This window comes from Vanessa atalanta, chromosome 24, assembly GCF_905147765.1.
Source record: "Vanessa atalanta chromosome 24, ilVanAtal1.2, whole genome shotgun sequence".
NCBI lineage: Eukaryota > Metazoa > Arthropoda > Insecta > Lepidoptera > Nymphalidae > Vanessa > Vanessa atalanta.
Genome location: NC_061894.1, coordinates 5,373,484 through 5,396,554, shown reverse-complemented (window position 1 = coordinate 5,396,554; position 23,071 = coordinate 5,373,484). Strand labels below are relative to the sequence as shown.

The following is a 23,071-nucleotide window of genomic DNA, read 5'->3' as shown; positions in this document are numbered from 1 at the left end:
ACTATGTAGTGATTACTACAGAATCTTGTAATAAATAATAATAATATAAATATTACCAGCTTAATAAATTTTATATATTTCAGATTAGTTGAAGAATAGTTTATTTTTGGGAAATATTTGCTTGATTTAATTAATAACTTTTTAAGAATACTTAAGCAATAAAATATTTAAACGCCTTACTGTCTCTGTTTAAATTTTTTTGTTCACAAAAGCTATGGAAGATACTTCATCGCAAAAAATATGATTTTTATTTATTGTTTAAAATAAAAAAAATATATCTAATAGTGCTCTAGTTTTGTTTTAAACTTCAAATTATCGACACAATACAAACTTTATTTATCTTTGTTATATGTATAACAACATAAACTGAAAATCTAATATTAGTTTTATTTATTTTAATAACATTATTCTATTATGTCATAATAACTACGATAGTTTTTGATAACACGCGGTTTCACGCATCGCTGGCTGAAGCGATCTCGCCGAGCGCCGACTTGTTACTAATGGAAATAAGAAATATCGACTATACAAAGCAAGGGTGCTTACCCTTTGCGAGTGCTATATTTTTATTCGACCGCAGATTAGGCCCGCACTACACATTGCAATTATACCAGGAATTTTTTGTTAACAGAAGTACGGAATTTTACTTTGGAAATGAAGAATTTAAGTAGCATGCAAAAATTGGCGTTGAGTTTTAAATGTAAAAGAAAAATGTGGATTAATTAACGTATACAGTAGTCTACGTACGAAAAAACTAAAAAATAAGCTTTTAAAATTAATTGTTAATGAAATTGTCGAAGCCAATTTCACTTCACTTGGTGGTAGGGCTTTGTGGAAGACCGCCTGGGTACCACCCACTCATCAGATATTCTATCGCCAAATAGCAGTACTCAGTATTGTTGTGTTTAAAGGGTGAGTGAGCCAGTGTAACTACAGGCACAAGGGACGTAACATCTTATTTCCCAAGGTTGGTGGCGCATTGGCGGTGTGAGGAATGATCTGTGAGATTGAATAGAATGATCTCTGTAAGAACAACGTAATAATTTTAAGAAGTTCGAAAAGCCTAAAATGTCCTTAGATGTGTATTGTAATAAAAATAAAACGAAATAATAATAAGCTTGTAACAAACACAACAGAATTTATTATTCTAAAAAGGTATTACGGTTCTAAAACGAGATTTGATTATAAGCTTGTAGGTTCTTCTACACAGATTGGAAATTACGAATACCTAATATAGTATAAGATGAATTCTGATGATTAATTTTAATACTTCTATTTAAATAGAGTTTTTTGAAATGGTCGCTCCATTGCACAATAGCTAATATATTTCCCGCCTTCCTTTATATATATGTATAAATAAATCTATTTACGTTATTAAGCAAGTTATATAAAAATAACACTTTAATAAATAAATAATGAAATAAGCAATGTATAAAATATTTATTGGTTCCAAATATACAAAAATATAATTAGTATCAAAACACTAGTACTACGAACGATATTTTATATAATAATAAAAAAAAAAAATTAATGTTAATAATTCTTCTGTAATAAAATCAAAATATCTACATGAATTTTAATTGACAATACATATTTATACAAAATTGTATTTATTTATAGGTATTATTAATCACAATTTTAATTATTTAATTAATCAACTTCAGTTATTTTATTCAATTCCATATTCAAAATTAATGACAGACAATAAAAAGAAAAACGTCCATCTTAGAACTTTCATTACACCTATTTCATAATTTTTACTAAAAACAATTAAACAAATCATTTAATTTAATTGTAAGTCATGGCAGTAACAGTGTTTTGTTTTGTCTGTGTATTAAAAAAAAAGCTCGTCTAAATTGCTCTGTTATTCGCGAAAGAAACGATAATTTGATCGATACCATAAGTTATATGGATTAATGAATTCATTTAGTTTTTATCTGTTCAAAAGTGCACTTTCTAGTGGATATCATAATGTAATTATGTTTTAAATTTCAATAATCCTCTCGGTCGAATTCCTTAGAAGTTTTCATGCAAGTAAAATATAAAAAGTATAGATTATAGATTCTAATAAAAATGAATTTGTCTTAAGCCTAAACGTATAATTAATTATTTATTTCAAGCACGCATGCACTTCATTCTCTTGGTAGATGGATCGAGTTTGCAGACTTCGAAAGGACTGCATTTCTGATTGTTGCAATATACGCCAGCCCCACCAGCTAAAATAAACGAAAAATGTATATTTATTAGTTTAATGTTGAGTATGTATTCACAGCCTACGGCCGATAGATGGCGTTGTTAATAATTCATATTTCTGATCGCACTGGCTAGACTTTCGTTACTTATATATAGTGTGGAACGTATGAAATTTGTACGATGGCGCCCCATGCCAAAAATCCAGTTTAACAGGACGCTTGAGACGCTTCCTCTGATCTCTAAAGTTGGCTCCCTACACCTAGCTTAGGTATTTTAAATCACCTCGCTTAGTTGCCCTACAGAGGCCAATAACAGATAGACTTTTAAAAGTTATAAGCATAATGAACTCGATGAAAAGCCATTTTTTTGTTTCATTTAGCGTATGTTTGAATGTTGAACTTCGATCACCTGATAAACGTAATTAGGTACTTCATACAATTGAAGTATCACCTTGTGACATTTATATAAACTAAAATTTAGTGATTCACTTATTATTACTCATTTCAATCGTGGTCGTGGGATTCCTGTTAATTTGTTTGTATTAACGAATTATATAAGTTGATACGCTTGCTTACACTGAGAATACTTGTCCTTCCCATTGTTTGCGCCACCAACAGCTGCAAGATCTACGCAGGACTTCGCGTTGCAGGAGTTCGGGCAGCACACCTTGCCATTGCCACAGTCATAGGTCTGCTGACATTTTGGGCTGCAGCCGTAGATTTTAGATGGCAGGGGGCAGCTGCCTGTAGCTGAAATCGCAGAAGTACTAAATGAAACAGGCTTTTATTTTTAGTATCATAACACAGGTTTTGGTCTAGAGGACCGATAGATAGATAACTTTGAATATTTTTAAATTCAGACTGTTGAAAAAATAAAGCTGTCATTGATTTCATCGAAGGCGCCCTTGACTAGAAGTACCGACCATACTGTTCCATGTTCTATTAAAATGTTTACAGTTGCATGGGAGACACAAATGTACCAACATATATATTAATGAAAATAAATTACAGATAAAAAACAAATCAAAATATTATTTTATTAGTCGGCCATCTTGAATAAATTGCAATATTGTCGACTGCAAAAATGTCTAAGAACTTATGTTAAGTAAAACGAAATTTTATTGATATTTTCTGTGCTAATTTGTGTATTATTTTTCAAATTTATTTACCGGCGTCCGTGCTGCCTATGATGAAGATCACGGCGAATATGGCCAGGGCTATTGTCGTTGAACCTGAAAATTTATAAAATATTAATATATTATGACCAAGATCCTGACCATAATACATGATATAGTATAAAATAAATACATAGTTTAATTCTATTTATAAATTGGGCGAGAAATATCGCGAGAAATATCAAACAAAAATAAAACCGAATTGATAACCTTTCTTTTTTGGGAGTCGGCTAAAATTATTTTTTTAAATATTATGCTATTCATTTAAGAGGTATGTGAATATCTGAATAAATACCTACATGTTAAATTCGAGATACTATATTTTATTCCGATGTATATTGATGTTTGCACGTGCAGGTTTCCTCACGATGTTTACCGCCGCCCAACACGAGATGAATTATAAACATAATTTATGAAAATGGATTCAGTAGATCTCCACTCAGTTTTGTCTTTGGGTTAACGTTTTAATTATTTGAAGTGTTTTTATTCTTCGTATGCTTCTAAGTATACACGTATTTTCATATTAAATAAGTAAAGCGGTCAAAATAACAAGTAAAACAAGTTTTTATAATTATGTCATTATTTAGAATTAGATAAAAATATAATCGAAGTGCCGATTAAGCTGGCTTTCTAATTACTCACACCTAACTGTATTTTCACCGAAAGAAACGACCCATCGACAATGTTCACCAAGTTAATATATTTAATAGCCTGTGTATAATAATGGTAATAGCTTTTGTTACTACTTTTTTTTATATACTCTAATCCCTTTTTTACGAGATAAGCGAAGACTATTATATCTAAGCCTATTATGTTTCTAACAAAGACATTAATATTATGTGTAAATATGATAATTATATACATATGTATATGTCACCTATATTAATATTTAAACTGTAGGTAATTATAACTTTTAGGCCTTGTAGGTCTAGTGGGTATGTATAGGATCGTAAATCCCATCGTCACGGTAGCATGTGAAAACGATCCCGCGGCGCTCGCCGAAGAGCAAAGGGTTTTTAGGGGGTTCCGGTGTACCAGGGCGCAATCGGCATGCAGGGCACCGGCGAGTCTCACATACACTTCCACTCTGGTCGGTCTGATGAGAGGTTATCGGAGTTTTTTGTCGAGAACTTCTCAGCCTCAAAGCCTGGAAGATCTTTCCGGTCGTGTCGGATTTACCGTTCCATCTCATTATGAGTGAGGGAATATAGACTTTATCTGTGTTTACGCACACACTTGTGCAACATAATGTGTCCTAAGTAATTGAAGGCCGAAAATCGGTCAGGACGACATCATATTTAAACAAATTAGTTTAATGTTCCAGTTTTAAGTAGTTCACACTAGCCTCGACGAAAATCGGTTAAATACATAAAATGAATTATAAGTAAATAATGTTAAATATTAACGCCAGGGAACCCCTTAGAGTAATAACATTTATAAAACAAAATGAAAGGAGGTCAATTTGAATGATCCTAAATGACATAACCAAGATAAAATAAGGTCAAAGATTATTATTGTTGCAGAATGCAGAAATACTATGTACGATATTCGTATATATATAATTAGTCATATCTATACGAATTTTCCTTGATCAAATGGCTAGTTTCTAAAGCCGCAGACGGCAACTTGGAAGTGATAAAGTTTTTTTTTAATCTAGTATTTTTAAGGGTCCTTAATAGGCAACCTATATGTCGGTGCCATCGTTACACGCTAAATTAAATTAAAAATGGTTCAAAAACTAAGACTAAATCAGTTTGACAGAATTTACGTGATAAAGTTATATGGGTTTAATTTTATTTAAACTGGAGCAACGAAATCCAATAACTCGAATGAGTTTAGTAGGTAGGTTTAATAAGCGGTTTTATATCATATATGTTCATAAATAAAATCTGATAGTAAATAAAATTTGGTCCCTGGGACAAATACGAATTGCAGGTCTCTTACAAATGTACCTACTTAATTCAGAAATCAGAAATGTTTTGAAAAACGGTTTTTTGTCTATGATAAATATATCATCTTGTGGAGACCTATTTCTTGTGCTAAGCCTCAGGGCTAGAACTTTATTGCCCTCCCTTAAAACCGGCCCTGATTGTAACTCAATATTTGACCAAATGGTATGTTCGCACCAAATATTTTGCTATACGATCGTATTGCAAAAATTAATACAAGGCTGAGTGTTTACAAACCTAGTGTTTATCTTGTTAAACTTTTTTGATGTGTACATTTATATAAGCGCAAATAAATTAAATATGATCCCAAAATAAATATTGCCGTGTTCGGACAATAATTGTAAAAACGTGACCACCTCGACGAGTGAAGTCACCGCCTGCCGCCACCATAAACGTAACGACACAGCTCGCAGCTAGTTTTGATGAATCAGGTTTGTTTTTTTCATCTATGTCTATTGATTAATAACACACACGTCAAATTACTCGGGAATGGTCGGATGATCAATTATGACTTATGTATGTAATTAATCATTATCATCTTGGGTAACTTCGTTTGATGTGTATTGGTAATTATTAAATTTGATATAACGGGATACGTAATCAATCTGAACTATGTTCAACAAAAAAAATTAAGTTTTTTTTAAATCTGATATTCGATATGAGTCGGTAGCTACACATGCGACCAAAAATCCTAAATCAAAATCTAAATATTCTTTATTTGAGTAGGCTTATTAATTTTGAATCGTCATGTTATTTTGTATAATTAAATGTAAAGCTGCAACCAGTTTGGAAACTAGATTCTACCGAGAAAAACCGGCAAGAAATTCTATTTTACCATTAATTATAGAATATGTCAGTAAAGTACCTGCTTAAAGTAAGTCAAAGAATCTCATTTTTATACTTCTACAGCGATGTTAGTTATTCATTCACAAACAAATATTTGATTACTTTTTATTGTCTGCTTTTCCCGACTTCGTATGCGTTAAACTTTTAAGTTACGACTGGAGACTGGAAACAAAAAATAGTGTATAACCTCAATACCGACCATTAAATAATATAAAAAAAACTCATATAAGTTAAAATTTATCCAATAAAAACGATATTAAATTAATCACGATTATCCTTATAATAAAGCACACATCATCAGTTCTTAGACCGCAATGATACTCTGGTATTCATAGAGCGACAAAGCAAAAGGAAATTGTGTTCTCCGGTAATGAACTTGGATTTCAATTGGCTCTTATAACATGTCATGACGCAATACTTAAATAGGATTAAGGGAATAACATGACGAAGGTACAATTTAACTCATTCCTAAAGTATTTAACTTTAGGTACTTCGTGGCAGGTCTTCATGTGATGATTACACCGCCAGTAATACTTACTAATTAGGTATACCGGTGTGTTGAGGGTATCTATCGCTAGGGACAATACGCCGTAGTTATCAAGGTGGCGTGTTGACGATGGACGAATGGTGAATATTTCTTAGTGGCAATGTCTACATACCATCAGGTATCAAACCATTGGATACATACTTTTGTAAATAATAAAAAAAAAACTTAATTAAAATATAATGACTGTTGCAGTTTGTATATCTTTTAATTTGTATTTGATACTTCACAATTGAGAAAGTATATAAATGCGTACGTTGATTTCCTAATATGAAAGTTACGTAATAGTATGTTCTATTTATTATGTAATAATTATTTTTTTATAATATTAAAGATGATATAAATTGCTAGTATAAGGCATGGTTGTACTATCATTCTTTCCTTTTTACTCGTCGAAATCGTTGAGTGGTGTAATAACTACTGAAACCAGTTTTCTAATTAGCCAGCCAGATTGTAGTTCTATACACATAATATATATATTTTAAACAAATATTATTGCTGTCAAAAAACTTAAGAGGTACAATGTCATTCAATTATTAATAAAAAGTAAATCGTATCGTATAACAATGCTAAATTAAAAAAAAATAGATTGATATGCCGTTTGAAATATCCAGTAACATGTATTAGTAATATCTAAATGATTAAATTCGGTATTCATTTTGTACGTAAATATTGTCCACTTCATCTTATAAATCCACTTTATAATTATAAAAGGTTAATTTCAGTACACCATCATTATATTCTTGGCAATCGATCAAAAAGAGAAAAATATACGTGAAAGTTAACAAGATTAATAAAATATCCAGAAATAATCACGAGCGTTCAATTTTTATTTAAATCAAATGAGTGTCTTATTTTACAAGTACCACACGTCGAAAAAAATATGTATATTTATTTATTACATTATTTATATACATACATTGCTTAATACATTATAATTTTTTTAGCGTTTATGTGTTTTTTTTTGGAAATATTATTCGTTTAAGTGGCCATCACAAATCTATTTATTTTTATTTAATGTTCGCAATAAGCTTTCCAAACATAAAGTTATAAAAAACCTTTATACAAAGACACTCACCCATTGTTTATTTTTCTTTAGAGGTTTTTATTCACAACTGCTCTGTATGAATGTCCTTGCAATACTGGTTCTGATGAGGCAACGTTTTACGCTCTTTATACCTATATCATTATAATTAGGTCTCTTATAATTTGTATTTGCCAAGACTTTATGTCCTAAGTCCTAAGTACTTATATGAGTCCGTTAAAATGCTAAATAAAATCGACCATTGTGCTTTATATGGAAAATAATATGAAAAAGAAATCGAAACTCATTCCCATATTGATAACTGATGCACTAAAATTACAATATTTGTTTTTACTAGGCAAAGTGATATATTATAGAAAAACACTCTTATGATTCTAAAATCATCTAAATTGTTGAAATTATTATTTCCTTTTTAGGTACATTATGTTGTTGATAAAACGCCTGGTTTAAAGTAAATGCAATACTATTTTTATTACATTGCTTGTCGTAAAATAATTTTATTATTTTATTTATATAAATGAATAAATTGGAAATTGTTAATAAATAACGATCAAAAAGTATCTAAATAAAGTCATAAAAAATAGTGTACATTCCCATTTTTGTTTTGTTATTTCACAATATTCACGTATACTTCTATTGATATAGTGTAAATTTATACATACTTAACTATACAAATTTATAAAAAGTAACCAAGATTAGAAATCAAATATAAAAATGTAATTTAAATGTTAAACGTTTCTATTTTTTTGTTGCATATACACTCTGTGTCTATGACAAAGTTAAGTTACGCTCTGCTCCCTCCCTCCAACTTCTATCCATAGAGTATCGAGTTAATTCAAAAATTTCGGTTTGTTGATAATGTCAAACTTTCAGTTTCAACGGATGAATTTGTGTTGGAATTTGTCTCATTAAATATTTTTGTGCATTTTTATTGAGTATTGTTCGGAGATTATTAATATTGCAGTGGAGTTATGATTTATGTGTGATATTGTGTATTTCATTTTAAACGCATTCAATATAAAAATATGGATCCTTTCACTCAGGTAGGTTTGGATCAAGTTTCCTTAACCGCCATCGTAACTTGAAATTTTATATAAAGGATAACTGATAAAGTTATTAACTATCTATTACAGCGTATGTTAGAAAGAGCGCGTGCGAGGCAAGAAAAAATCGACCAGAAACTGGCTAATTCCGGACAATCGGTTCCAAAACGGAAACCGTTGACAGAAAACATTATTAAAAATCAAGCGTCACCAATTAAATCACCTATAAAAAACACAAGGGAATCCATTTCGTCTCCCAAAAAGTCTATAAAGGAACCAATTAATTACGACGCGCCTGTTATAAAGAAAGTTATACAAAAATCTGATCAAACATTAGTAGCGACGCCGCAAAGAGTCCGTAATGATATCGTAGTCACAAAAAAAGAGTTCAAAAGTCCCAAACGAAGCAGTCTTAATCGTCGGAATTCAGACGTGTCTGTGGAGATAAATATTTCCCATAGGAATGACATTCAGATTGAAGTACAGGTTGAGGAGAGAGATGCCCCAATCAGCATTGTGTATGATACAACAGCTGATCGAGGGAACAATGTTGTTATTCAAGAAATAGAAGGTAAGGTTTCATTACACTTACTAGCAATACTAAAGCTCAACTTTGGCAACAAAACTTTGATTTGGCAAAGTTATATAGAATCACTTTTAGTCTTAATTTTATTTTACAGTATTTTATTCCAGAGTATGGCATTTATTGCATACACAATGTATTTTGTAATTATGTTCATTATATATTATTGCTTTTAACTTGTAACCTTCAGTTTCACCACATACAAAGTAATCATATTAATTAATTTATTTTTAATAAAAAAAACAACTTGTTTTTTTTTTTATTACAAATATAAATAAAAATTGTATACATCTATGTAACTGAAACTCCCCTAAATCGTTGGATTGGGATGAATTTTTAAGTGTATGCGAGTGGATACTTTAAAGGTTTTGATTGGTTACTCTGCAATCGGGGGTTAAATAAAAGTCTTATTCCACCTGGACAAAGTCGGGACACGCAGCTAATTATATTATAAAATGTTAATTTATTTTGATTAAATTCAAAACATTGAATCCTAGTACTACCCATTGTTGTAGGGAGTTGAGCCATAAGTCATCCTATATGGCAGTACTATACATCCCTATTAACATATAAATGTGAAAGTAACTCTATCTGTTACCTTTCCATGCTTCGTTAAACCAATTTGGATAAAATTTTGAATTTTGACTATGTTTGGAGGAAGGAGGTAGGCTATTTTTTTGTTTCACCCCTCGAGGGGGCTAAATTTGGGGTTTATACATTTGACGTAGGTAAAGCCACGGTCTTAACTAGTGTTAATATATGTAATACATTGTAGTTATTTTTCTTTGTGAACTCTTACATAAACTTTCTGTTTATGTTTAGAAATATTTTTCCCATTAGCTTTGTAAACAATAATTTCTGTATAATAAAGACGAAAATTTTATATTTATTTTGTACACTAAATTTAGATTGCAATTAATATTGTGGAGTTACAATTACTCTTTACAGAAATAATATTTAATTCAATATATAAATTATATTATATTTATTTTGGATAACATCTGTTTTTAATGAAAGTGTTAAACTATTTGATAAAACTATTTACCTATGTACATATTAAAGAATGGATCATTATACCAATTTTACCTATTTAAAAATAACACTGTCTATGCATAAACAAAAGGTCAACAACATTAATGTTTTTCCTGTCCAACCATTTTGCATATTAGTCACTTATAGATAGCATTCTTGGGAAGCATTAACAAATGATGTTTATTCAATTGTTAACATAAATAATAACTTACAAGACCCTTGACAATCACTTCCTTTTTGTGGTTACCAAAGACAATATTAATACTTATTTTTTGTGTAAGTTAAACTCAAAAAACTCATTTTACTTTGTGTGGTTCATAGATGAAAACATTAAAAAATATCTAAAGTTTTTAAGTGTTTAAGTTTTCTGGAGTAATTCTAAGTAGTTAATTGTAATGTTGCAGATGATACAACAAAATTAGAAAAGAAAGCTATCGAGATGGCAGATGATAAGACAGAGAAGTCAGGACTACGTCACAATTTCAAATCTAGACTGGACCGACTCGGCAATTTGTACTCTGGTAAGTTTCTTTTATTATTTCCTGATTGTCTATAAGCTTTAATAGTTGGTATAAAATTTTTCAAAAGAAACTCGTCCAGATTTTTCTGTTTTAAACTGGTGATAGTTTTTCTTTCACTTCACAACTACTAATTTCTAAGCATCTGTATAGATTGAATGAATTTGAGTTTGTGTGAGTACTAAATACTCTATTAAATGAATTGGGGCTGTATTATTATTGGTACTGAAGTGAGAAATGAAATGTTGTGTTGTAATTATGTGCATTCATTATATACTGCTATACATTGAAAGGAAACAGCTCAACGGAAAGTATTTATACGCAGTGATAAACATTAAATATAATATTTAAAAATGCATCACTGACTTTAATTATACAGCTCTTTGTTTTAAATGCTGAAAAGCGATTATATAATTAGGAGAATATTTATGTCAGAATCGTTGATGTTTGGTGACATAAATTATACAAGGCAATATGCATTGATCTTATTCCTATTCTTTAGTTAAAGTTTATAATTTCTGTTTAAGCTATTACCAGAATATTGTCTTTTTTTAAATTCTATATCACAATGAACTTTTAAAGCTTCCTATGTAGATAATTTTATTAGATAAAACTGTTGTAATGATTGCGAGACTGTAAACGCTGACTTGAATTAATAAGAGCACATATATTTTTTACTAGTAAAAAAAATCTCTACTATTATTATTAACGCGTAAGTAACTCTGTCTGTCTGTGACGTCTTCACGGCTAAAAACACTGAACCGAATTTGATGGAATTTGGTTTGGCCTAAGCTTGAACCCCAAGGAAGGATGTAGGCTACTTTTTTAAACTTAAAAGTAACGAGCATTGAGTAATTAATATTTATATGAATCATTGTTTTTTTGAAAGTTATTTCAATGTGATCGCATGGCAACTCGAATCATCTAGTCTGTTATGATATTTTATACATTTTTCTAATTGTCCATAATATTCCAGATAAGCCTGATTTATCTTCACCGATACATCGAACTGAGCAGGAGTTTACATTAGCAACCCCACCTCTGGTCGGAGAAGCTCCTAAACCGAAAGGTGGTGGGAAGAAGTATGGTAGACTGGCAGCTCTCGCTGACCAGATTAATAACTGGGAGGATGATTTGACACATCATACACATGTGAGTAGATTTATATAAAGAATGATATGCGATTAGAAATTTGAACCATTTCTTATATGGCCAATGCGTCACCAACCTTGGCAACTATGTTGTTGTTGTATTACCCGTCGTGCCTGTAATTACACCGGCTCATTCACCCTTCAAACAGGAACACAACAGTACCAAGTATTGCCATGTTGTTGTATTGGTAGATTATATGATGAGTAGGTATTACCTAACCAGACGGGCTTGCACAAAGCTCTACAACGTAATTAAACAAATTAAAGACTTTAGAATGATCTATACCATGTATTGATGAATATCTACATTTATGTCATAAAGCTGGTTAGTGTGGGGCTAATGCTACAAAGGGGTGCATATCCCAATCTCAGGAACTACCATCGAAGTAATATATAAATTCTTTTATATTTCGCAGCAGTCAACAGAAACCAAGAAGACACATCCAACCAAAGACGAGAAGCTAGATGCTTCCACACTTGATGTTTCAATTCACTCGATTAAAGATATCAACAAAGTTTTGCAGACTGCTACAAAAACTAACAAGGTATTTGTTTTTATTATGTGTACATTGCGATTTCTTAAAGCGTTGAACATTTTTTATGCATTATAGAAAATCCGATTAAATTGGCTCCTTTGACATTGTCTAAATAAGAAATATTAACCATCCTGTATAATGTCAATGCGCCGCCAACATCCCTTGCCTCTGTTATTACATCCACATATATACCTAAACTAGTAGATGCTATCACCAAACATGAAATATAAATAGCCTATCATGTATTGCTATGTGTGCATGGTGGTGCATTCAAGTTCTCACAATCCTCTATCAACAGTCAACTTCTAATGAAAGTATAGTATCTCAGAGAGACAAAATATCTCGGAATGCTAAGGACTGTTGTGCACGATTGATTAAATCTCATACTCATTTGGGTAATATTTCTCTTCAGAAAATCGTCATATGGAACTATCAATTACTCCTAATTCTACTAAAATAATATAAGGCATAAAACAGATACATTTATCGCTTACATCAAATACTGAAGAATATTTATTATTTGTTCACCTAAGTAATGTCAGTCAAATATTCCTATAAAACGGATTTAACTAAAATATCATGATTGTAGAGTTTATAGTATAGTGTCTTATATTGAACCCTGAGGCACACCTAATTAATATCTTCAAATGTGATGTTTAATAAATTTTTTATAATCTTAAACTAATGAATACTAAATGATATTTTAAATTGTTCACATCTGCTTAAGATACCATATACATTTATCTAAATTTATATAGTAAGGGGGTTCAAGTGGGTTTTAATGTTATGATATATCATATCAAAAGCCTCCTAAAAGTTAAAGTTCAGTACTCTTGTCGTTTTGATATTGCCTAGTAGGTTTTTATTTTATGATTAAATATTTTTTTACATTTTTCTATCTTTATTTTTCAGAGCAATGTCAATTCGAATACATTCAAGAAACCTATGAACGAGTGTCAACGATTGGGTAGAAAAATTGTCGCAGAACTGGTAAGTACTTAGTATTAAGACGAAATGTTAGTGATGTATTTATTTCAGGATGTACAGTGTTTTTTTTTTTTTTGTTATTTTATTAAAAGATACATTAGGATAATGTTTACATAAAAGGATAAAGTAAAAGATTATTTATGAAATAAGTGCCAGAATCAATAGAGGATTTTAAAATTAATTGAATCAAAGGTAAGTTTATTTTGATTATATATATTACTTTGTACTTGTAGAACAAAGACGATCTATGCTATGATGCAAGAATCTATATATTTTTTTACATATAGATAAGTTAATACTCTTTTTTAAATGTTTATGTAGAGGGACGGATGGGCTTGTATTTGGTACTGTAAGGGTATTTTGAAGTTTGTTGTGTGTTTGATAGTACACTTCTTTTGTTCTGTTTTTAAGATCAGTTTAGTTTTGTATTCGGCCAGTGCGCAAAGATAGAAATAATTCTGGTTGTAATGAAAGTATGGTAGATTTATTACAAATAATTACACCAGTAAGTCTTAAGTTTTTAAAGCTTACTATCGGATTGAGAGAACTATAACATTACGATTTCTGCGTAGTGCCCAAGAAATCCTCCGTTAAAACTGCTGTTGAAGTTTGGTCAAAAGAGCTTATAAAGTATATGACATACGAATTATTAGACATTAAACATACAGAACCACAGATGCGTCTGTTCTACAAGTACCGAAATAATTGTAATTTATTATGTAACTTAACCTCAGAGTTGTGTAAATAATAATATATAATCAACAAATGGAAATATTTATAGGATTAATGATTGCGAATTGAAGCTTTTTTAGCAGCAAAATCCCTATTCTTAAATATTACAAAGTCATGCGTAACTCTGCAGTAAAAAACTAAAAGATAGCTACAAAAATCTACTATGTTATTATTGTCATAAATTAAAAAAAAAAAATGTCAGACAAAGCTTCTAACTTAGATTTTATTTATAGTGTCGCTCTACAAAATAACTGAAACAAATGAGCCATTTTTATTATCATGGTGTGCGTAACAGCTACGCTTGACATTCACCAAACGTCATACTATTTTACTAGTGTGCGTGTGCCATTTTATTTCGACGCGTTTAGCTTTAACAGACTAGATATATAGATATTCAAAAGCTACTTACAAATTAATGTTGACAAAACAAAGATCGGAGTAAAATTAAAATTTGTAGTCATCAGTTATCGTAATTGCCAGATGCCCTGAAATAATTAGGATATGTAGCAGGATAATTAAAACGATTTTAAAGAAAAGTCAAAATCAAGGACATCACGTCTAAGGTGATTTACATATTTGACCATAATATATATTATTATTTATCACAAAGTTGTTCTACTTAAAGATTATTATTTCAATTGTGACTAACAAATGAGCCCCTACGAATGGTAAGGGTGGCGGTTCAAAATGGGTTCAAAAATGGGTGGTGGGATTTTAATTTTTATTAGTTAGTAAGTGACGAAGTTGCATCGTTTCATCTTAAAAACCACTAAAAGGTAATAATATTTTTTAGTATCTGTGGTTATCTTGCTGATGTTATTATGTTATTAGCAAACCTCGGCAGTTGTTGTCGTGTCTGTTATAATATACAAATTGTAATGGCGATCGGTTAAATGGTAAAGAAATTGACGCGTGACAGCGCCATCTAGCGTCGAATTACGACAAGTGGATATACATATAAAAATCCTTCGTAAAAATTAATACATGTGCCAATTTGTACGGTAATCGAAAAAAATAGTATCGTTTAATTTTAAATACACATAATACATCCAGAATATTTTTTTATTGCCGGTAAAAGCTTCTTGCCGTTTCATATCGGTAGAATCTACATTCCGAACCGGTGGTATGTTTACGTATAATACATTTATGTAAAATGACGTTTCAAAAATTCTCGTAAAAGCGTTCTCGAATAAAGTATATTCAGATTTTATTGCCTGTTTCATTATTTATGTCGGAATAAAATAAAAATAACGAAATTGTTCCCTTTACCTGTATTAAATCGCTGACAGTAATTTGATGTCTAGTTAACGCGAGAAAAGTTGTTGTTTTAATAATTCTAAAGCAAGAACGTTCTGAATGCGATTACATTTATTTTTATAGTAGGATATAATTAACAAATGTGTATTTATTAAATACCAGAATAACCTGCGGTTTTACACACGCAAAATTTATAAAACTTTACCTATAAATTTACCCCTCTATTTTACCTCTTCGAGGGGTGAATTAAAAAAGTAGTAGTAGCCTATGTTCTTCCCCGGGATTTAAACTAACTCCAAACCAAATTTTATCTAAATCGGTTCAGCTTTTTAAACGTGAATAGCTAACAGACTTCCTCGTAATTTTGAAATACATATATATATATATAATAATCAGATAAATGTCCGGTAGGTTCACATTCCTTACCTTTATTTTATACAGATTTTTTGTCTAACCACATTTTGATATGTGAAAAAGAACAAAACTGGCTATGTCCTTTACTCATTTGCAATGTTGCCGGGTAATAAAATTATGCATTTTAATAACATTAACGCAATTAAGATAAGATACACTTAAAGGTATGGATAACGAGACTGTGCTGAGATAAACATATGATTTAAAAAAAAAACGACTCAAATAAACTTTAACGAACAAACTTAACTTGACCTTTAAAAAAAATAATTAAACGTGCTTCCAGTTCGTGATTTAAATTCGACTTTCAAATATAAACGAGCTAAAAAAAAGATAAAAGTTTATTTTTTTAATAAACTGGGATTGAAGGCACAAACATTACATTATAGTCGAAGACGAAGAAAAAAAATAATTATTCTTATGTATAAATTGTATGTGATTCTAGCAAAACATGGCAGAAATTTTCCTGTCGGTATATATGTTTATATAAGTACCGAATTTATGTGTATAGGTATATACTAATAGTAGTCATTACAATTACTTGAACATTTTAGAAGTTATTGCGCCATCTAGCGGTGAGTTGTATAAAATGGATTATAAAAACTTCTTAGGAATAACACATCATATGTTTTGGTCTTGCTGGTAGGGCTTTGTCTGGGTAGGTTATATACATTATATACTGGGTAGGTACCACCTACACATTATATATTATACTGCCAAGCTTAATGCTTAGTACTGTTGTGTTCCGATATAAATGGTGACTGAGACTGAACTATGAGCACAAGGGACATAACATCTTAGTTCCCAGGGTTATTTCTGTGTTTGTGGAGCATTGGTTATGTAATAATTTAAAAAAAATACGGAGTCTATGGGCAGCGGGTACCCTCTAACATCATGTGGCCCAGTTGAACGTCTACTTACCGAAATAAAAAAAAATCGAAGTCGTCATTTTAAAAGTATATATTAACATCTTATTTTTAAATCTACTAATATTCGTCCAGTGATTATAGTTCGCCATATTAACTATTGAAAGTTTTATGACACCATATAACGTTACGTGTTTCGTATCTTTTCCTATTTATGTATGTCTATATATGAGTAAGATATAACCTCGGTAACCCTTTAAATCTGAGCTTCGATTTGCGTACGCTCTTCGTATGTACGTTCGTACGTACGGCTAGGCGCGCGACCTTTGCTAACGTTTTTATTATCGTTCTTAGAATTATAGAATCCGTGGAGTAGAATTGTTAGCTTTGTTTTTTTTATTGTATATATATAAATGACTTGGTGGCGGCAACGTTTCATACATGTAATGTATTATATAAGATATTATAATTTATAGGGAGTAGTTGTTCGTCCAGTGGTTAAATTCGACTTTAATTATTATTGAAAATTTTGAGGACGACATGTATGAATTTAGATTTTTTTTTAAATTGGACATAGTATTTTTGTACTCTTATGTTAATTTTTTTATTTCCAACACTAAAGCTCATTAATAGCTATAAAAAATAACGGTTGTCACGGTACTGTACTATGTTTTCTTTTCTTATTTTTGTATGTATATCGATATATTTTACATAAATATTTAAATAAAGATAACTCTTTCTTTTTGAGAAGTTATATTTAAATGTATCTACCTATATATTTTTTAATTATTTGAGACTTCAGTAAACTTGTTCCAGCGAAAACACAAGAACATTAAAAATATAGTATGAATAACAGCTCCATTCCACTCGAGTTAGTCTAATCCACGATTAGTTTCACGCACGATGGGACAATTTTAGGTGTGCGCGCGCGGCGTACAAATTATACGTCGGTTTCGTGTTTACAGCTAATCTAAATTGCGTATCAAACATTTGCATACACAGAAACAGTTTATACTTTTGTTTTCAATAGAATCGAATCCGTCGTTGAAATCGTATTATTATTATCGTTAATATTAAAACTAATACATACAATCAATACAATAAATAAAGAAATTATATTTGGATTTTTTTTTAAAAGGTGTTTTATTGTATTCATGTTAAAGTAAAATATCTATTAACTTTAAGGCCTTAACTATATGCAAATAAGAATTTAAAATAGTTACTGTATTAATCATGATCTTGTGGAATAGTGCAAGAATGCTAACAGCATTTCCTCGTTGAAACAAAAGTCTGATCGTCGTGGCAAAGAAATGAACCAGCTGTCACCAGTGGAGGCAATAAGGCGAATTGCTATACTTTTAATGGAGTAACAACTTAACAATTCATAAATAAACAAAACGACGTTAAGCATGTATAATAAGTGAAGTGAAGAATCTTTTAGAATTTGATCATAAATTTCGGAGATGCCTACAAATAAACAAATTTTCCCTCCTCATATGTGTATAGACTATGTGTCCGTCCCATCGTACGTCTGAAATAAGATAAACGAAATCCTGAAACCCTATTGCAGCGCCACCTATCGGATCCGATCTGAACCACCGAGCAACATACAACAATATAATCAAAATCGGGCCAGCCATTTAGAAGTTACAGAAAAATAAATGGTATAAATATAACCGTAATGGTTTCGTGGTTTCGTATGTTAATAAATAAGTATTGAAACGTCAATCGTTGAATTTAATCCGATGTTATTTTATTTTTTTGGCTCGTGTATTTATCTTTACGACTCCGTCTTGACAACTTAAGAACACGTTGAAGGGGCTTTTTTGTCGCTTCTGACCTTATAGAGATTCAATCTATGTGCAGTGTTAAGTTTCAAGGTATTTACGTTTTTATCATTTAAAAGAGACTGTTGTGACAAAGTTTGTTTTTATTTTAAAACTAAAATGACTAAAATAGTGTAGTTGGCTCAAAAGGCGGGCTTCATGCCTGGTCCAGTACTAACCAAGGCTAGTCAGGGTTATATGAAGGCGGTGCTACAATTTAAGATTATCATCTTCTAATAATTTAAATGAAAGTTAAAGCGATTGATTTTGATGAAATGAAACTAAGTAAGGTGATTTGCGTACGCCAACGAAGGTCTGTGACCGCTATTCCATAGTTTTGCCACATTACGTACTTTATCTATTATTATTATCTTCTTTTAAATATAATAAAATTGGAGTGTCTGTTTGTAATGCATATTTATGTATATATAGTATATATACAAATATAACATTTTTCTTTAATTTTTGTTTGGACTTTCACTGGCAGAATGCTGATGTTGTAACTTATAAGGAGTAACTTAGGCTACAGCAATCGATTTTTTTTTGTTAAATTCAAACGCGTACGAAGTCGCGGGCACAGCTAGTACGTATATAAAATAATTGAACTCTAATAGTATCAATGTTGCACAAGCTATATTCTAAATATAACTAATAATAATAATGTCGACCGATTTTTTTGCGCGCCGGCCAATCTCAAGGGGGTCCAGCCAAATATGCGGGGCAAATTATAGTGTACATGTGTGTGCGCCAACAAAGGTGCATTCTCTATTCCCTTACTCTCCTAAACCGATGCGACGGCAAACCCAACACCATCGGAAAGTGTTCAGGCGCAGGACCAACGGCTTTAAGTGCTTTCTGAAGCACGAGAGTGTACATACTTCCACACTCTACGCTTCTACTGACATTTTTTCGATAGAAAACCTCAGTATCTCTTTATCGCCCGATCATGGGTTTGATCCCAGGAGTTCGGGAACTGCGGCCTTATAGTCACTAGAGTAACGAGGCAGCTGAATCGTATTTAAAACTTGCCCCGATCGTTTTACGGACCGTTTCGATTTTTACGATTCTACTAAATATTTTTTACTCGTTTCGCTGTCGTAATGGGTGGTCGAGACTCGGGACATACTAGTTTCTTCCTGTGACATATTGTTTATATTTAATTAAATATTTTACGTATTGATAAGGTTACCTATGTACAATTTGATATCTATTAAGTCTTATAGGTTTAAAGTGGAAATATATTTTAGTTTATAGTTTTTCGTGTGTGTTATGTAATATAGGATCGGAGGTAGGTAGGAATATATCAGCGGAGACCAAAATCTATATTAACTAATACGTAGAATGTTAAAAAAAAATTAACAGAAACTACAAAATTATCTAAAAACAGCGTATGTATGTAGCTTTTGTCAATATTATGTACCTACCTACGTATTAAGGTCTCCGCAGCAAAAAATATCTACGAATACGCCAATACAGGTTAGGTTAGGTTTTTGTTTTTAATAATAAATTAAAATAAAACGTATCCTAACCGAGCCTAACTTATATTCCTTCGAAGAACATTTTTTACTGCGGTGGCGTTAATACGTAACCATATTGTTATTTTTTGTTTGAATGATTTTATATTTACCATTATTTAGACCAAATTAATACGATTGATTTGCGTTTATTAATCTATCATCTAATCGAGTTGAACTTATAGTTCTTATTGGTATTTGTGTGAATGTTTATGACATCGTAGTTAATACCATCGACGCACATTAGTGTAGATCTAGACCCGAGCCTACCTAATGCATACGAACAAAAGTTATTGCCTAAATAAGACGAAAAAACAATGATTCATTCAACATTCACGAAAAAACAACCATATAATGAATAGGAAAACTCCCCATCGGAACGTTTACGTTACGTCACAACCGCGTTAAACGTTTTGCTCTGACACAATGAGTCGTAATGTGATAGACTTATTCTAACTTAATAATATGTATAATTTAATCATAAAGGTGAAACTTGTTTTTTATATGTTGTGTTATTATGAACTATAAATTTACCTTATGTTTCTTTAAAAATCATTTTTAAGGCCGTGACCGTTAAGATCGTTGCGTCTCGTAACTTTTTTTTTTTTTTTAGTGCGAAAGCAAACCGTGTTTTGAGATGGTCGTAAAAATACAGCCATTCTTTAAATCTTAAACGCTATAATGTAATATTGTGTTCACGAGTGGCCGGCTACCTTTGTTTCTTACTTCCAAATATTTTTTATGTGTTCTCCTGGAGGTTTTTGGTTTTTTATTTTAACTTTTAAAACCCATTGTTGTCCATTGAGTTCCGTGGTTTTATGATCACCGCTAAATATATACGGTTTTTCATATAGATAGAATATTTTCGTGAATTGTTGCAGTTCGAAAAATGTTCGGTACTTGTCCGTACATATGTATATTAACCCGATATTTGCGGTTAAGATCTACCTATTAAAGAAGTTTAATTAGGGTTAATATATTATTAATTATTTGGTATTATAGTAATCGCAATAATTATTGGATTTAAAAATACTACCGTTATCTTTTAAATGAATCATTTCGTTAAATTCCTGTGTGGTGTGACATATATAACACTACGTTGGTAAGATTTAAATATATTTTAGACAGTGACAGCAGTCGGTGTTACACAGCGAAACGTCCTACATCCCATCTCGGTGTCAGTTACGAGTCAGTTCTTATGTAAACTGATACGTTACCGTTTGTCCCAGTTACATTTGATCATTATTAATAAACTATCAAGCTTCTTTTTAACAGACAAAAGTACCCCTGTGCCTGTTGCTCATACTGGCTCAGTCACCATTCAAACCATAGCAATACAGCGTTATCAGCTTAGTGGTAGAATTACGAATCAATGTACTCATATTGAGATTAGTGAGTAAATAACAGCCAGTGATTGTCCCACTGTTGGGCATCGAGGTACGACCCATATAACGACCCTCTTTACCTCTACAATTCTTAGTAAATACATACCGATATCATAAAAAAAAATCAGCTGGGCGCTCATTACACAGCCGTATTAAGTGCTCCATGAATTGAGCGCGTGTCGTACACAATTACGCATATGGTATACGTACGCGAGGGTTATCGTCACCAATCAAGCGGCAATGCCATGTGACGGGGAGTCATAGAAGCATGCTAGAAGGGTATTAATTAATTATCATTAATAATTCTTCGTGGTTTTCGAAGGTGTATTAAACTTTTTTAGTACCGTTCGATTTGAGACGAAATAGTTGACTTTATAAACACGGTGTCATTAAAACCGTGTTTTTTTTTTAATGTATAATAATGTGCGCGTAAAAAGAGACCCCAACCACTAGCCAATGAGACCCCAGCCAAAAGGACCCCCGTTCATAACAATAACTTAACAATGATCTTTATTAAGGATTTTTGTAATCGATATTTGTAGCGGTTACTGCCTGTTATTCGCGTCCCTACCGTCCGACCGATGTAATATTGTACATCTTTAGGAACTTTTGTATTATATGTATTTTTTTTAAAATATTTTTACAATTTTTAAAATCATTAAATTAAGCAAAATAATATGTTCGTCATTGCAAAGTTATGTCGATCAGTAAAAATTACATCTGTCAAAGAGATCAAGCAATCTTGTACAGGGTATACAAGGTACGATCCACTCACAAATTATCTTACCGTTATAGATGAAGGGAAGTTACAATTCGTTTAATGTTACAAAAATGTAACATGTTCGTTTAGGAACAACTTCAATGGGTCGTTAGAATAATGCGGGTTTCCAATGAGGTCGCCTTATCTCGGCAATATTGACCTTCGTTTGTGTGTCACTGCCATTGTTGTGGCTGCTATATTATTAAAAACTAGTGTAACGCCGTGGTTCCTTTGGATATTTTTTTTTAATATGGTAACTTGAAATTGTAAGGATCGTTTGTTCACAATAATTATAGACGTATTGTTGAAAAAAAAAATACAATTTACTCAATGTAATAAAATTACAAAAACTTTAAAGTTTCAATAGTTTTTATTGTTTTAGTTTAGTTTAGATTAGTGGGTACGGTAGTTGGCTTGGTGGGTAATAATACGCGCTGTTCATAATTATTCGACGGATTACAATTTGTCAAGGTTTATTATAAACTAACGGCAAATAACAATTATCCGTTAAAATATTATATATTGATTTAAAAATTAACGATTTTTTATTTTATCTGTATTAATAATTAATATTAACTTATGAGATTGATTGGTTAGTGGAAACTTATCGAAGAGACGGAACGATGTTTGAGACGGAAGGATATGGAAGGAGTTGGCTTAATCGCCTTAACTGACTTTCAAGATTATGATGTCATTAGTGAAATTTGACGGACTAATCG

General features: G+C 31.2%; 2 protein-coding genes across 7 annotated transcripts in view; one reads left to right on the top strand and one right to left on the bottom strand.

The window, feature by feature from the left end:
- Positions 1 to 1,731: 1,731 nt before the first annotated feature.
- LOC125073407 lies at positions 1,732 to 7,857 on the bottom strand. Its single transcript, XM_047684225.1, has 4 exons — positions 7,785 to 7,857; positions 3,362 to 3,424; positions 2,769 to 2,942; positions 1,732 to 2,216 (listed from the first exon to the last, which is right to left on the bottom strand). The coding sequence occupies exons 1-4, from the start codon at positions 7,786 to 7,788 to the stop codon at positions 2,116 to 2,118; spliced, it is 342 nt and encodes a 113-aa protein (XP_047540181.1). The 5' UTR covers positions 7,789 to 7,857; the 3' UTR covers positions 1,732 to 2,115.
- Positions 7,858 to 8,609: 752 nt separating this feature from the next.
- LOC125073288 (anillin) overlaps positions 8,610 to 23,071 on the top strand; it is a 58,594-nt gene continuing 44,132 nt past the window's right edge. For 5 of the 6 annotated variants that reach the window (XM_047684056.1, XM_047684054.1, XM_047684055.1 and 2 more), the window contains exons 1-6: positions 8,610 to 8,794; positions 8,885 to 9,365; positions 10,814 to 10,930; positions 11,904 to 12,079; positions 12,495 to 12,623; positions 13,527 to 13,604. In XM_047684056.1, the coding sequence (XP_047540012.1) occupies positions 8,777 to 8,794; positions 8,885 to 9,365; positions 10,814 to 10,930; positions 11,904 to 12,079; positions 12,495 to 12,623; positions 13,527 to 13,604 (999 nt within the window). In that variant the 5' untranslated portion in view covers positions 8,610 to 8,776. The remainder of the gene's footprint in view (positions 8,795 to 8,884; positions 9,366 to 10,813; positions 10,931 to 11,903; positions 12,080 to 12,494; positions 12,624 to 13,526; positions 13,605 to 23,071) is intronic. The other variant, XM_047684053.1, reaches the window with a different exon arrangement.